The sequence below is a fragment of the Cucurbita pepo genome, chromosome LG17 (genome assembly GCF_002806865.2).
Source record: "Cucurbita pepo subsp. pepo cultivar mu-cu-16 chromosome LG17, ASM280686v2, whole genome shotgun sequence".
Lineage (NCBI taxonomy): Eukaryota > Viridiplantae > Streptophyta > Magnoliopsida > Cucurbitales > Cucurbitaceae > Cucurbita > Cucurbita pepo.
Genome location: NC_036654.1, coordinates 7,235,635 through 7,250,865, shown reverse-complemented (window position 1 = coordinate 7,250,865; position 15,231 = coordinate 7,235,635). Strand labels below are relative to the sequence as shown.

At 36.8% G+C, this 15,231-nt stretch overlaps 2 protein-coding genes and 3 pseudogenes across 3 annotated transcripts; 4 read left to right on the top strand and 1 right to left on the bottom strand.

Moving 5' to 3' along the window:
- Positions 1–5,556: 5,556 nt before the first annotated feature.
- Positions 5,557–7,820, top strand: LOC111778976 (trihelix transcription factor ASR3-like). Its single transcript, XM_023658994.1, has 3 exons — positions 5,557–6,320; positions 6,590–6,631; positions 7,313–7,820. Exons 1-3 carry the CDS (start codon positions 5,585–5,587, stop codon positions 7,600–7,602), a joined length of 1,068 nt encoding a protein of 355 aa, XP_023514762.1. The 5' UTR covers positions 5,557–5,584; the 3' UTR covers positions 7,603–7,820.
- Positions 7,821–8,373: 553 nt separating this feature from the next.
- On the top strand, positions 8,374–9,183 carry LOC111778827 (annotated as a pseudogene).
- Positions 9,184–9,801: 618 nt separating this feature from the next.
- Positions 9,802–13,892, bottom strand: LOC111779141. 2 transcript variants are annotated; one of them, XM_023659217.1, is made up of 8 exons: positions 12,400–13,892; positions 12,213–12,324; positions 12,070–12,113; positions 11,865–11,975; positions 11,654–11,746; positions 11,454–11,551; positions 11,083–11,256; positions 9,802–10,746 (listed from the first exon to the last, which is right to left on the bottom strand). In XM_023659217.1, the coding sequence occupies exons 1-7, from the start codon at positions 12,483–12,485 to the stop codon at positions 11,117–11,119; spliced, it is 684 nt and encodes a 227-aa protein (XP_023514985.1). In that variant the 5' UTR covers positions 12,486–13,892; the 3' UTR covers positions 9,802–10,746; positions 11,083–11,116. The 2 variants fall into 2 exon arrangements, with proteins under 2 accessions (XP_023514985.1, XP_023514984.1); XM_023659216.1 differs by lacking the exon at positions 9,802–10,746 and having other exon boundaries at positions 10,915–11,256.
- Positions 10,110–10,792, top strand: LOC111779142 (annotated as a pseudogene).
- LOC111778826 lies at positions 13,748–15,154 on the top strand (annotated as a pseudogene).
- The last annotated feature ends 77 nt before the right edge of the window (positions 15,155–15,231 follow it).

Here is a 15,231-nt window from a genome sequence, read left to right as displayed (position 1 = left end):
TCCTTTTCTCTTTTTCTTTTTTCTTTTTTTCTTTTTTTTTTCTTTTTTTTCTCATCCTCCCAATTTCCATTCTAAGTTTTTTTTCCACTTTAGAAACAAATAATAATAATAAAAGGGTGTAATTATTATTATTAGAAATTGGAATTTTAGTTTGATAAAAATTGAGGTGGGAAAAAGTCAGAAAAAAGAAAAAAGAAAAAAGAAAAAAGAAAAAGAAATGGGAGTTTTAAGTTAGGATGGGAGGAGTGAAGAAACCTGCGGTGCTGCACCACATACACACAAAATACACTCTCACTCATTCATTTCTTGTTTCTGCAAACAAAAAAAGAATCTCTTTATTTATTTATTTATTTATATTTAATTACAATAAACTTTCAAACAAACAGGACAGGCATTACAACAAACATCATTCTTCTTCTTCTTCTTCTTCTTCTTCTTCGTGTTTTTTTCATGAATTAATTAATTCATTTGTTACATTAGTTACATCATCGGTAATCACATGTGGGAAGCAATCATTGATTGTGTTTACGGCCTCTGCGGGGGGGGCGGAAGGGAAGGGAAGGGAAGGGCTTGCCTTCGCCCACTTCTTTCTTTTTTTACTTTTTTTTATTTATTTCTCCTTTTCTAATTATTATCCTTATCCTAAACTTGTCCTTTTCCCTTTCCCACTTCTCCCCCATTATTTCTTCATTATTTTTCTTCCAATCATTTTTTTTATATTTTTTTTATTATTCTTATTATTATTATATAGCCAGAAATGGCGGGAATAGAGTTTCGGCCCAATGGGCCTTCCAGAATGGCCCTCGATTCGACAATACGCCTAACTCTCATTTTGTGACGCTCCCCCGACTGCCCATCTTAATTCACGTGCTACGTTAAATAACTCCCATTATTAACGTTCTTTTCTTTCTTTTTTTTCCTCAATTAATTAGCTTTATTATTTCTTTCTATCTCCTTCTTTCTTCCCACTCTCTATACATATATCATTCACTTATTGATAATTCTTTTTTTAAATTTTTAAAAAAAAGGAGCTTATACCAACTAAATCATACTTAACACTCATCATTCCCAAACATAATTTTTAAAAGCATCCCATTTTTTGGAAAACTTTATACAAAAGAATCGAGTAAAATAAAGTAAAAAAAAAAAAACGATTTTAAGGGAAACTGTTAAAATATAGACACAAATATTAGTCCTTGTCTGCCACTAAATAAAAAAAATTTTAAAAAAAAAGTGAGTGATTAAGAGATAAAGCAAAAGTGTGGTTATGCTTAAGACAAAAGGAAAGCTGTGTTTATGTAATTGGAAATTAATACCATTCCATATATCATATATGATACACGCACACACACACACACACCCTCTTTTATAAAATGAATACCATCCATTTATATATCTTCTTTTTTTTCTTTATAGATTCTATGCTCTCTCACTATTTTTACCACTCAAATTCACCGCACCTTCTTTTACTCTTCTGAAAAACTTTACCAAACTCAATACCTTTAAAATATTTTAAAATGCTTCATTTTCCAAAATCCCCTTAAAATCGTTGTGTTAATTGGTGTACACCATTGTTATGAAGTACCAGAAGAAACAAAAGAAAAATTAGGATTAGTTGGATTATTGCAAAAAATAGGTAAAAGTTGATGAGTTTGGGGAATTAGGTATTGGGAGCGTTTTTAAGGGAAAGATAGGGTTTGATGGGAATGGGATATTAGGACGCAATTTCAAACCCTAATCCCGCAATTCTCCAGATCACGGAAAAGGCCAAAACACTACACGACAAAAAAATAAACTACAGTCAAAATGAACGGATAATCTTTTTTATTATTTTAACCTTCCAAATCAATTTTCAAATTTAAATACAACCCATATTATACCCCCATTCTAAATTTTTAATTTAAGATGCCATATGAAAATTTTAATTTAAATAAGTCAACAACTACATGTCACTTATATGTTTAACTCTCTTTTCTACATATTTATAATAATATTTTTTTAAATGAAAAAATTGAATTAAATTTTGATAAATAATAATAATAATAATAAAACAACTTGCCTTAAACGTTTTGTTTTTTTCTTCTAATAAACTAAATTAAATTACAAACTCTTCCGTTTGTATTTAATAGGTACATATAAACTCTCTAAAAATAATTCATAACTTTTGTATTTAATTTTTTTTTATATATTCTTTAAAAAAAAAAAAGAGTTTGAGAATCTATTTAAAATAAATTGTTTTTTTTATTCTAAATAACATAACAACTTTAACATGTTTTTAGGTGTATTTTCGTATATTAGCACAAAGAAATAACATTATTTCTTTAATTAAATCAATGATAGGGTAAATATTTAACATACAAAGTGCTAGGAGATATAATTTAACATTTTCTTTGGCCAACATTAAATTTTAAATCTTCCATTTATTATTTTAATATTATACGTGTGATAAAATTAAATAGTTATCTCAAGATTACATAGAGAATTTTTAATGTAATTTTTTTTTTTAATAAAATGGCTTATAAAGATACTTTAAGTTGATTACAAAACGAACTATATAAATAAATAAATAAAAAGTTTATAACAATAGTTCTAAAAAATAAATTAATTGACGAAAATTATTAGATCAAATATAATTTTATAATAATGATGACGAGTACTTTCATCATAGATGTTTTTTTTTTTACTTGGATTATCTTTATTACATAACAAAAACTGTAATGTATATAGCTAAATATTTGAGTGATTAAAGTAAAAATTTGGTGAGATTTTCCCAAGTGTACAAGAGGTTTAAAAGGTTAATGGTAATGCCGTTTTATGAAAACGTCAATAAAAATATTGATAAAATATTAATGTTGGTGGATATTTTTCCAACAAATCTTAAAAATAAAATAAAAAAATATATTTACATTTTTTAAAATAAATTAAAATACTTATTATTAATATTATATTTACGTTACATTTTTACTATTTTATGGAAAGTAATGTTCAGTTAACTTTGGTTGCACTTTGTTCCTCTATTGTGTAAAAATCTGGATGGGTAGTTTAATTTTTAAATCCTTACAAAAAATTTAAATTTGTAATAGAAGAAGGATAGAAACAAATAATAATAAGTATAATAAGTATAATATTTAGCATTCAAAATAACAAGAGAAAGTCAGAATAAAAAAAATAAATAATAATAATCTTAAAACATTGGTAAGGTCCTTAAATGATGGCTCAAATAGAGGGTTGAATGTCAAGATAGAGTGTCAATATAGCTAAAAATTTGTTTACAACCAACCACCCTTTATAATAATAAAGTTAATTATTTATACTTAATCATTAATAATTTTTTATTTAATAAATAAATAAATGAATTGAAAACTCGTAACCCATATAATACATCTTAATATTGTTTTGTGCCACTCGAATATGTAACTAATGACTTTATAGTTTATAGTCATCCTTTTATTATTTATAAGATAGATTGGACTCTTGTGGACTCAAACGCGGTCGATAATTTCACACTCAACATATCTCAACAATTAAAGTATATAATTGCTCCTAATTTATTACAAAATTTTTGCCGAAGAGTCTTATTTGATATCATAATTTGTCTATCGTCTTATCTTTACCATCTAATCAAAGAAACGTTTATTTACAAAATATATATATATATATATATATATAAACTATTAATTAAAAACTATTAAGGAAAGATAAGCTTGATTCAAGAGATTTAAGGCATTTAAACTATTATATTATATTATATTATATATATATATATACATATTGTAAGAACTGAGGAGTAAAGGTTGTCCGAAAATCCGTATGGGAAAGGGAGACATCACTAACACATTAATTGGCCCTAGTAATGAATGTTATAATTACAACAATATTATTCCACTATATCCAAATCCATGCTTGTTTGTGCCCTAAAAACACTTTTTTTCTTTTCAAACAATTTTTCTTTTCAAACAATTTTTGCATGCCATTATGAGTGGATTTATGTTTCAACCCATAGCCTATCGTATTTGGCATTCAATTTAGAAATACAATACAAAAACAATTAATGATACAAATCTTATTTATCAAGATTTGAGGATCCAATAATATTCTAAAATATATTCAACAAAGATATTGTACTTTTATTTATTTTTTAATGTTTAAGAATTTTGAATTATAGTATTTTTGTTGAACAGATTTAGGATTCTGAGATATAATGGAAGATTGAGTAAAAAGAAATGGGTAAGAATATAGGAAATTTAGAGTGATAAAAAAAAAAGAATAATAATAATAATAATGAGTCACAGAATGAGACACCTTACTAACCCCTCCACTAATTACCATAATGTGTGTCTAATAAAACTATGTTATCTAAATATGTCCAACCACCCCTTCATTTTTGGCTATTCAATTTAAACTACAATATGAACATAGGGTTAAGAAATATAAATATATGTATGATGCAAGGGTGAATTTGATTTAGGTTTTAATTAGTTGGACTTTTTGTGGAAGAAAAAGAAAAAGGGGTTGGATTGTAGGGGAGGGAGAGTGGTGGGCTGCCTCATCCATTATTATTTTGAAATTGAATTTGAAAAGAAAATAAAAGAGAGTTTATTGGAGGGTGGGGGGGCCATATTAGCATAACCAAGCATTAGGCACTAACAGAAGATTAGGACAAGTGATTTAATGTGTAAGGAAGGAAGGGAGGTTGATTAGCCAAAAAAAGTTAGTGGGATTAGGGATTAGGGATTAGGGATTAGGGATTAGGATTCCCTAACTTGTAGCCCTACCCTCCATCCTCGTGCTTTGCTTCTTCTGCTCATCCACCTTTTTTAGGGTTAAATATTTATGACCATTTAATGCCCCCCCCACCCCTCCATTTCCTTTTCTTTTTCCTTTTGTTTTTGTTTTAATACGCTTTTAATTAGCGTAATATTCCCAATAATTTACACCCAATTGGCCCAAATGGGGAGAGAAACAAAATGAGCTCTCCTCCCCCCTGCCGCCCTTGGAAAACTAATATACAAAAGCCTTATTATTTGCATTAATCCATAATTAACACAGATTTATTCAATTTTAATTAATTCTAATTAGGAAAACCTTAATAAGCATTTATTCAAGGGTCAATTGCTGCAATCTACAACTTCATTTCTTTTCTTTTCTATATTTTTAATTTTTAAAGTAAAACCAAACCAATTTTGAAATAAAGAACCCAATCACGACGCCATTAAAGGCAAATCCCTCCCTTCTTCTTCTGCTTCTCTTTCTCTTTCTCTTTCTCTTTCTCTTTCTCTTTCTGCTCCCCTTTTCTACTTCTCTCTCTATATTACGGAGAGAGATGATCTGACAAACTGAATCCCAAACGCCGTAACGGACACTCCCTAAACATCCCCGTTTACGTCGTCCCAAAACCATTCTCCAATCTCCATTAAGTCACGTGCTCGTCTTCTTAACAATATTCTTATCATTTTTCTTTTTCTTTTTTTTTTTTTTTTTTCTCTCTTTATATTTATATGGCTTTGCAGCAGCTTAGCCTTGGCCCAACTCCCGTTGACGCCGTCACGNTTTTTTTTTTTTTTTGTCCTCTCTTTATATTTATATGGCTTTGCAGCAGCTTAGCCTTGGCCCAACTCCCGTTGACGCCGTCACGAATGGCCTTGACGCCCGCCCCATCTCATCTGACGGCGGAGACAACGGCAGCAAAACCCCCAGGCTCCCCCGTTGGACCCGCCAGGAGATTCTCGTCCTCATACAGGGAAAGAAGGTTGCTGAGACCAGGGTTCGCGGAGGCCGGGCTGCTACTCTCGCCTTTGGTTCCGCCCAGCTCGAGCCCAAGTGGGCCTCTGTCTCCTCCTACTGTAAGAGACATGGGGTTAATCGGGGTCCGGTTCAGTGCCGCAAGAGATGGAGCAATTTGGCTGGCGACTTCAAGAAGATCAAGGAGTGGGAGTCCCAAATTAGGGATGACTCTGAATCCTTTTGGCTCATGAGGAACGATTTGAGGCGCGAGAGGAAATTGCCAGGGTTTTTCGACAGAGAGGTTTATGATATCTTGGAATCCGGCTCGGCTCCTTCGCCGTCGCCGGCTCTGGCTCTCGCCCTCGCTCCTGCTCCTGCTCCTCCTCCGGTCCCCCCTCTCACGTCAGCCCTAAATTCCGACGACGCCGAGCCGGAGCACGTCTTCGATAGTTTTAAAACTGCGGCAGCGGACGACGGCTTGTTTTCCGATTTCGAGCAGGACGAAACCAGCCAGAGCCCCATCAAGGAGGTCCCGGGGAAGGAGGCTCCGGTCCCGACGCCCGACGGGGAAATCCCTGCTCCGGCACCTTTATCAGGTAATTGGAGAAGAAGGGTCAAATTCAAATCTCTCTCTATTTGTTTAATTCTCATTCTACAACCTGCGTGGTCTCCAAAACATCCGGTTTCAAAAAATTAAATGATAAATCTTCCTGGTTGTTTCGAGATTCTTGCAGCTTTATGTGGCAATTATTCTTTTCTCCTTCCACCCTTCTTAAAAAAACCATTTTATATGTTCTGTCGGCTTCGAAGAAGATTTGAAGCTCCATTTATTTCTAGTTTCAATTTCTTTCCCCTTGATTTACAGAGAAGCCGTACCAACCTGCTAGTCAAGGTTGTCCTGATCAAGGTAAGCTCAAAGTACAATTCGAATACATATTCATTCTGGGACTCTGTTGTAAACCCTTCCTTCAGACACAAGTATTTGTTCATAATCATTGTGGTCGTTTGATGGTTCAACCTTTCATTTAGAGGATGAATGAAAATCTCTGGTGCTGTTGCACGCCTATGTTCATTAGCTGCAAAGATTAGTTCTTTTTTGTCTTCTCAATTCCGGATGAATAATGAAGTCAATAAAGCACTATGTTCTTATATTGTTGATTTGATATGTTTTATCTTGTGCGCTTCAAATTTTCAGTCAGAATCCCTTTTTTGGTACCCACTAAGCTTTTGTGTCTGTACGTTCGTGAATCCTATTGTTTTTACCCTTCCCCCTCCCCCTCCCCCTCCTTTCCACTACGAGCGTCGCAGTTTCAAAATTCAGCTGGCTCTGCGAATCATGTTTTAGCTGTAATCTGTAAGTGTGGTCAAAGTTTGAGTGTCCGTTCTGTGAAGGCTCAAAAACTTGGATTAAAATCTTGTTAGAGGTGTTGTTTAATTGGGTTTGGCAAAGCTTCAGAGTCCAACGTTATGAAGACGGATGCCTATTTTATTTTTTATTTTTTTTTTTGTTGGTGTTCTGAATCCCCAAATTGTTGGGAAGAGTGGAGACAATAATAACTGATTGTGAACCCAATCTGGTGTGCAACAGGCACGTCAAATGAGAGAGAAGCAGCGGCAAATCCGGAGATAGGATCGAGTTTGCAAGAGGGACGGAAGCGGAAGCGCATTGCAAAAGAGGGGGAGGAGGAAAGTATGATGATGCAGGATGAGTTGATTGGCATCCTGGAAAAGAATGGGAAACTGCTGACTGCCCAACTTGAAGCTCAAAACATGAACTTCCAGCTGGACCGGGAGCAGCGAAGATACCACGCAGATGGGTTAGTGACGGTTCTGAACAAGCTCGCAGATGCTCTAGGCAGGATCGCGGACAAGCTGTAGAATAAGAAGCAGGCAGTGCAAATGTGTACATAAGCAACAACGTTTTTGTGTCTTTTTATGACGACGACCAAATTAGTGGAGAGTAGAATTTACATGGATTTCCCCATACACAGATAAGAGGTTCATATTTGACCCCATTTCATTTTCTGCTATATTTGTAAATCTTTATTATTATTTTATTTTCATTAACACGCATTTGCCTCGTTCCATTTGTTGTTTACTCGTTTTTGGAATGCTTTTTAGTAAAGGATTCAAATACGTATTATTGATATTGAGATATAAAAGATTAGGAAATAAGATGTTTAAATGAAGAAGCAATCTTTGGAGGAAAGGTGGACGCAACACAGAATAAGACAACAAACCCAACTGACATTGTGGTAATAATAAATAATATTTGATAAGCTAAAGTATAAAAAATAAAAAAATAAAAAATAAAATGAATTAACCAATCTAAACCTTACGTCTACGCTGCTGTCATCCCCACGTCGCAAGGATAAAATTACGTGATATTGACTCCGTAATAAATCCAATATAATATAATTCCGACACACGTAATATCATTTTTTTAATTAAAACTACAGAAAGTATTGTATATTGGTAGTAGACTAGTAGTATTAGTAGGGACACAAACGACATGTGGAATCAAAATTTGAATTTGTCCTTCGGATTCTGTACTCTGCTGTTTAACACTCATCATAATTCTGTACTCTGCTGTTTAACACTCATCATAATTCTGTACTCATCATAATTCTGTACATTTAATGGCGGTGATTCTGTAAGGTGAACCCAAGTTTATGCTCCGATGCCCTTGTTGGCTCTTGCGAGCATTTCGTGCCATTCTCTAAAACTTCCCATTTCAAGAATGGGTTTCATAGGATTCTTCTCAGCGTCGCCTAAGGGGTCGTCACCGGACTCGCTGGCGTTTTTCTCTCTATTTGGTTCATCCGCAGCCTTGTGGGTTACCTAAACCGAACCCCACTTCTTTGAAGGACCCCTAATTTTTTCCCCAAAAATCGATGCCGATGTTCTCCAGGCAGCGCTGCGGAGCGAAACCCATTGGCTGGGTTTGAGTTCGAACTCAAATGGGAAATGCTACAGGGCTGTTCTCGCCAATGGCCATACAGTGGCGGTGAAGAAGCTCGAACCCATTCAATGCGGTAGCGCGGAGGAACGGCGGCGAATGCAGCAGCAGATGGCGGTGCTCGGGGGTTTGAAGCATCGGAATATGATGAGCTTAAGGGCTTACGTCGACGAAATGGGCAGCTGCTGTTTGGGTCTCTTGAGGACGCAATGAGGAAAGTGCGAGAGAATCAATTGGAACTTAGATGGGAAGTTCGGCTGCGAATTGCTGTTGGGATTTGCCAGAGGGCTTCAGTTTCTTCATTTTGAATGTAACCCTCGAATTCTTCACTGCAATTTGAACCCTGCAAATGTGCTGTTGGACGCAGAGTTTGAACCAAAGTTGGGTGATTGTGGGTTAACAAATCTCTTCCCTGATTTTGATAGACCTGCTTCTTTGTACACCGCTCCTGAGTGTCTTAACAGCTCCGGCTAAATCCTCCCAAACCCCAAGGTTTCAGTACTCTAAAATCCTCTGCGGTTGCGGTCTTTGAAAATGAAAGAAATGCCCCTGGATGTATACAGACATTGATTGCCCAAATAGGCATTACCCGTCAAAGTTCATTTAAAGCTTACGATGTTGATAAGATACTGAAGTTAGCTGAACTTTTTACAATGTCGTTTTCTCTCTCTGCATTAATGATTATACTCCTTTGCTTTTCTAGGTAAGAAACTTGATTACAATTGCATGCTTAATCCATGGCTTGGTGGCATTCATCTTGAATAGGTATACTGACAAGAGCGACATTTTCAGCTTTGGGGTGATACTGAGCGTTTTGTTAACTGGTAGAGATCCGAGGGAGCGGGCATTGTCGAACCGAGAGGATGGGAGTGGCAGTGGGGGGAGTGTAGGACGGTGGCTCGAGGAATCAGTGGAGCCGCGAGAATTGCCCGAGGACAGGCCCTGCAGCGATGAGTTACTTGTGATGCTGACCCAATTACAGAGCTTTTGAAGCAGTTGGCTCAGTCCGATTATGGCAAACGATCTACTCATGCTCCAATAGTCGCAAAATTCTCAGATATTTAAGCTCTTCAACAAAAAAGATTAACCACCGAATAAAAACATATCTACGGATTCGCTTCAAGAATGTTCTTGATATGAGAAAAATGAAAAAGAAAATGATAGATAAAGGGACAATACTAATATTCTAAGAATAATACATCCATTCAAGCCTTCACAACCACTAGTTTGTTCTTTTTTCCTCTAAATAATTGGTCCAAAACCTTATCCAGTCGCGAGATATCTGCCATCTTTTATCTGTTTAACCTTTTTTAAGTCTGAATCCTACTCTCAAGAAGTATCCAAGCATCAACTTCGCAGCAGATTGATCCATTCTTCACCACTTTCCTTAGCATCTCCATCATCATGCTCTCTCTTCCCACCAACCACCAAATCAAAGGCCTTCTCAATGCCTATGAGGTCCCTACGAAGGCACCCCACCTCTCAAACTCAACGTCAACGTCCCACCCTACAAATAAAGGCAAGTGCGGTTGGACAAGACCCTTCAACAGTTGACTACAATATGTCTGATTCAATACCCCTTTTCGTTTGCTGCTCTTCTGTGTCTGTTTCTACAGAGCTTTTCCAGCTGAGGCTTGTGACACTATTGGAGGGGAAACTTGTGATGTTGAAATGTATCCGGAAGTAAAGCTAAAACCAGAGGCCAAGAAGGGGGCGCAGTGTTTCGGAGCCTGTCGATAGAGAGTATCGACAGTATGACTGTCCCAAGATGTAAGATCTCAACAAAACAACCCATTTGCACCAACTCATTTCTTGTGAAGCAACACTACTTTAAACATCTATAGGCAATATGATACATTATTCTTGAGATTTAACGATTGTTGCAGAGTCTTTCCAGCGGAGGCTTGTGATGATCTGGGGTGGTGAATTCTGTGATCCAGAGTATCAAAAAGGGGTTTACTATAAAATCTTAACGGGAACCAGGATTTGTAAACAAGGGTTGAGCCCAGGGTTAACTTTCAGTTGTTTTGTTTTCTTTTCTTTTCTGCTGACTTTCCCTTGTGCTTGTAAATGATTAGTAGAAAACAGAGTTAGATATTCTGAAAGAACATAAGACCATCTGTTCTCAGATAAATACAGGGAGCTGAAAGGCAATAATCTACCATAAACAATACTCAAAACTGCTTGCTCGTTTAGTGAGAAAGCTGAAAGAATTTCATGCTGTTTCAAAATTGAGATAATGGAAAAACTTGATTGATTAGTAAGATTATACAGGCAACTATTAATCACCCATCATAAAAGTTGAACAGACACCAAGTTTATATGATAATGATACTAATATCAGAAGATTGTTCTTCATGAACAAATACTAATATATCATGGTCAACCTACAGACTTACAAATGATGAAGTACTCAAGCTGCAAGGAAATCCATTATTCTGTAATGTCTTCAGAAACTTCCTCCAAACTCAGGAACTGAAGAGCAATCGAGTATTTTGCACTTTTAGTCCTCAAACAACAGTCATTTCCACAATTGTTAATACTTCTCAGGATGAACCATCCAGATCCATCACCTTCAACATAAACCAGAAATAGTTCAATACAGGTGGCCAAAAGGGCATATCAGTTAACCACCATCAAGAAGACAACACAATCACTTTGCACCACTTATCATTTGTATTTTCTGAAATTACCATGCAATACACAAATAACAAAAAATGGGGTCAACTGCTTTGAATTTGGGTTGAGCAGTCAGTCAGCTTAAACTAACCTCTAATGGTGAAAATGGTTGGAACCCATCTCTTATAAATGAATATCAACCTTGGGGACTCTCCGTGGTGTGTATCAGACAACACAAGCTGGCAAGGCCTACACTGACCGAAAAATCTTTGAAGTTAGAAGCAGCAAAGAAGAGGGTGTCATCTAGGAGAGTAATTTATTCATGGGAAGTTCTGAGAGATGCAAACCCACTTAGCTAGGCTCATGGCATTATGACAAAGTGCTAGTGTTCTAACCATTGCTAGGTCTCTTCCGCGAGGATTGGCATATTTTTCCTGACATCGCCTTACAAATAGAAGGTGAAATGAAAAAGGGAATAAAAACCTACAAAAATACATAGTAATGCACAGAGTACCAGTGGATAGAAGTTAGAAGGATAGAAAATATGTGAAAATATGAAGACCTTTCCTCGAAAAAATCTCCAAAATCGTCAATAACAACTGCCACGGGAAGTGTACGATGCAGGTGAAATGCAGAGAAGTACTTGTTAATTCCCTCGTCGTCCTCCAAATACCTGAAGTCAGAATTAGAGAATTCACACGTTCAAGTAAAGCAAGTGAAGGGACGATCGTCATTTAATTAGGATAAAGAATGGAATGACCACCGACTTCATTTGTATGCGCTGAAAGGTTTCGGATGCTGGATCAACTCCCTGGATGTTAGGCCCAAAGGGTTCTAAGTTTCAGCAAATATGCAACATTCTATTCAATATGACCACAACACACACAGACAGAAACAAGGAGAGAGATGCCTGCGAGAGATATGGAGGTTTATTCTCTAATTTGCGGCGGTTGCAGATGAAGGTAACATTTCCCTCCAAACCCAAATTAAAAGCAAACTGAAAAAGCAAGGAAGTCTTTCCGCTGCAAAATTTTGAGGGAAACTAGAATGAATTCAACGAAATGAAGAAGAAGCGAGAGAGGGATATGGGGCAGTACCAGGAAGGAGGCCCTGAAACAAGCATGATTGAGTGGGAAGAGTCGCATTGAGTTTGGATTTGCCGCACCGAGAAGAACCTTTCCATCCTATTCCTGCTCAAACAGAACAACAGCCAAATGCACAGAAACTGAAGCGAAAAAGACCCCGAAAATCAACCCAGGAATAAGCCATGGCCGAGGCTGAAAAGAACGAACTTCTGAAACTTTGGCAAAGCAACCCAGGCATTATGGCAAGGTCCATGCTATCATTTAGGGCCGGTCCACTCCTTACAATTCAAGGCCCAAAATCCATAAAAGAAGGAGAATAAGATGAAATTTCCGGTCTTTCACTTTCTCCCGATTTTCGTAAGCACAAAAACCCCGAAACAAATTTGTAGTTCAGAAAGGTGCAGGTGGCCTGTGCATGAGTAACCTTGATAACAGGGAAAGACAAATTTGATCACACTGCCTTGTGGTTTTCTCCACCAATATGTGGACAAATTTGGTTCTTAGTTGGTGAGATTTCGGAACAAGTTCGAGGCCATTATTGATTGTATTCTATACTTCCTTCGCAATGTTTCCTACCCACCAAGCTTTCGTCGGCGGCAGCTCGTGATAATAGGATTCCGGCCTTGAAATCAGCAAAATTTACTCAAATTCCTTCATGGATATCTTTGAAACGCATCCTTTCTCCAGAGAAAATATTCAAGATAGCCAATTTGAAAGTGTGCATTTAATTTCTTCGGAAGCTCAAAGAAGTTCGAGAATTTCTCGAAGACCTGGATAGGGCGGGAGTTTCTGTTGCTGCCAAAACGTTCAAATGCCTTCTCCAAGTGTATGGGAATCTGAGGGTTTTACCAGATGGTAAATTCGTTCACCATCTACTGCAAAGGACGGTGCGCAACCCACCTGGTTTCCTTCAGAGTTGTGCTTTTAAAAAATGATTGTTATTGTGGTAGCTTGTCAAATGCCCGAAGACTGTTCGATGAAATGCTCGAAAGAGACTTGGTGTCATGGTTTATAATGATATCTGCATATACGCAGATTGGGCTTTCTCGTCAATTCAGGCATAAGGATTTGTATCCAACCAATCCATTTTTACAAGCCTCTTAAGTTTCTTTGATGATCCTTCTATGTTAGACCTTGGCAATCAAATGCATTCTCAGGTGTTTAAACATGGACTGAGCTCAAATGCCTCGATTGAGACTGCAGTCATGAACATGTATGTCAAATGTGGTTGGTTAGGCAGCTGAGCTCGTCTTTGATATGATGACTGAAAAGAAAAACAAGGTGGCTTGGACTGGATTGATGGTAGGGTACTCTTCAACGAAGTAACGAACTGCAGGATGTTCTATCACTCTTTGGGAAAATGGTCAGAGATGGTGTCGAACTTGACGCGTTTGTGTTTTTGATTGTCCTCAAGGTATGTGCTGCTTTAGAAGATTTGAATTTGGAGATGAAAATTCATGGTTACCGAACTAAAGTTGGGTTGGACAGTGCAGTTTCTTTAGGAATTTGGGTTGGACAGTGCAGTTTCTTTAGGAATTCCTCTGGTGGATTTCTATGTGAAATGTGCAAGTTTTGAAGCTGCTTTTAAAACTTTTGAGAAAATACAAGAGCCCAATGATTCTACATGGAGTGTTGCCAGATTGGTAACTTCAGTGATGCTTTAAAGACATTTAAAACTATCAGGAATAAAGGTGTGGCATTGAATTCTTACACCTATTCCTGCATTTTTCAAGCTTGTTCTGCTCTTACATGTATCGATTTTGGAACTCAAGTTCCTGGCGATGCAATAAAAGGGGACTGATTTCCTTACCTATTTGGAGAGAGTGCAATGGTGAGACAATGTACTCCAAATGTGGCAGATTAGATTATGCCTTCCAAACCTGCAAATCATTAGACAAACCTTGATACTGCTGCTTGGACTGCTGTAATATTTGGTTATGGAAATCATGGGTATGCATCTGAATCTTTGAGGCTTTTTATTAAAATGCAGGCGTTCAGTGTTCGGCCAAATGCTGTTACCTTTATTCTTGCAGCCATTCAGGCTTGGTACCGTACACAGAATCTAGAATTCTTCGCTATGATTGTATGATTGATGTATACTCTTGTGGTGGCGTCCTAGATGATGGCCTTGCGTTGATAAAGAGTATGACAATCAATGACGATGAAATGAGCTGGAAATGCTTGTTGGGTGGTTGCTGGATCACACAAGAACCGTCGGGAAGACTGCAGCTGAAAACCCTCCTTCAGTTGAATCCAGGGGACACTCAATCAGTCATCTAACCATGTTTAATTTGTGTACTGCATTTGGGAAATGGGAAGAAGCAGCTCACGTGAGAAAGAAAATGGCTAAGAAGAACTTGAAGAAGGAGCTCAGCTGCAGTTGGAATACCATTAAAGGCTCAACGCACAGGTACATTGTCGGTGATCGACACCATCTTCAAACTGCATTTCAAACAGAAGAGGATTTGGCTATGTGATTTTTCAGATCGAAAACAACTTCTGGTTCATAGTGAGAGAGTTGCCATTGCTTAAGGGCTCATCTTGGCACAAGTAAACCTCCCATCCTGGTTTTCAAGAACCTCAGAGCATGCAAAGACTTCCATGAGTTTGCTAAGGAAGTATCATTGAGACAGGTAAGGATATAGTCGTTGGAGATTCAAATCGTGAAAACTAGAGTTATATTACAATGAAATTAAATGTTATAAAAATTATTACAAGATGTTACCATTCATGTCATATTAAAATGAATCAAGTTTATTTATTCTTGGAGGGTTACAAATTTTTTTTGTATTCTTGGAGGGTTACAAATTTTTTTGGAATGAAGGTTTATTACAAATTTTAGAT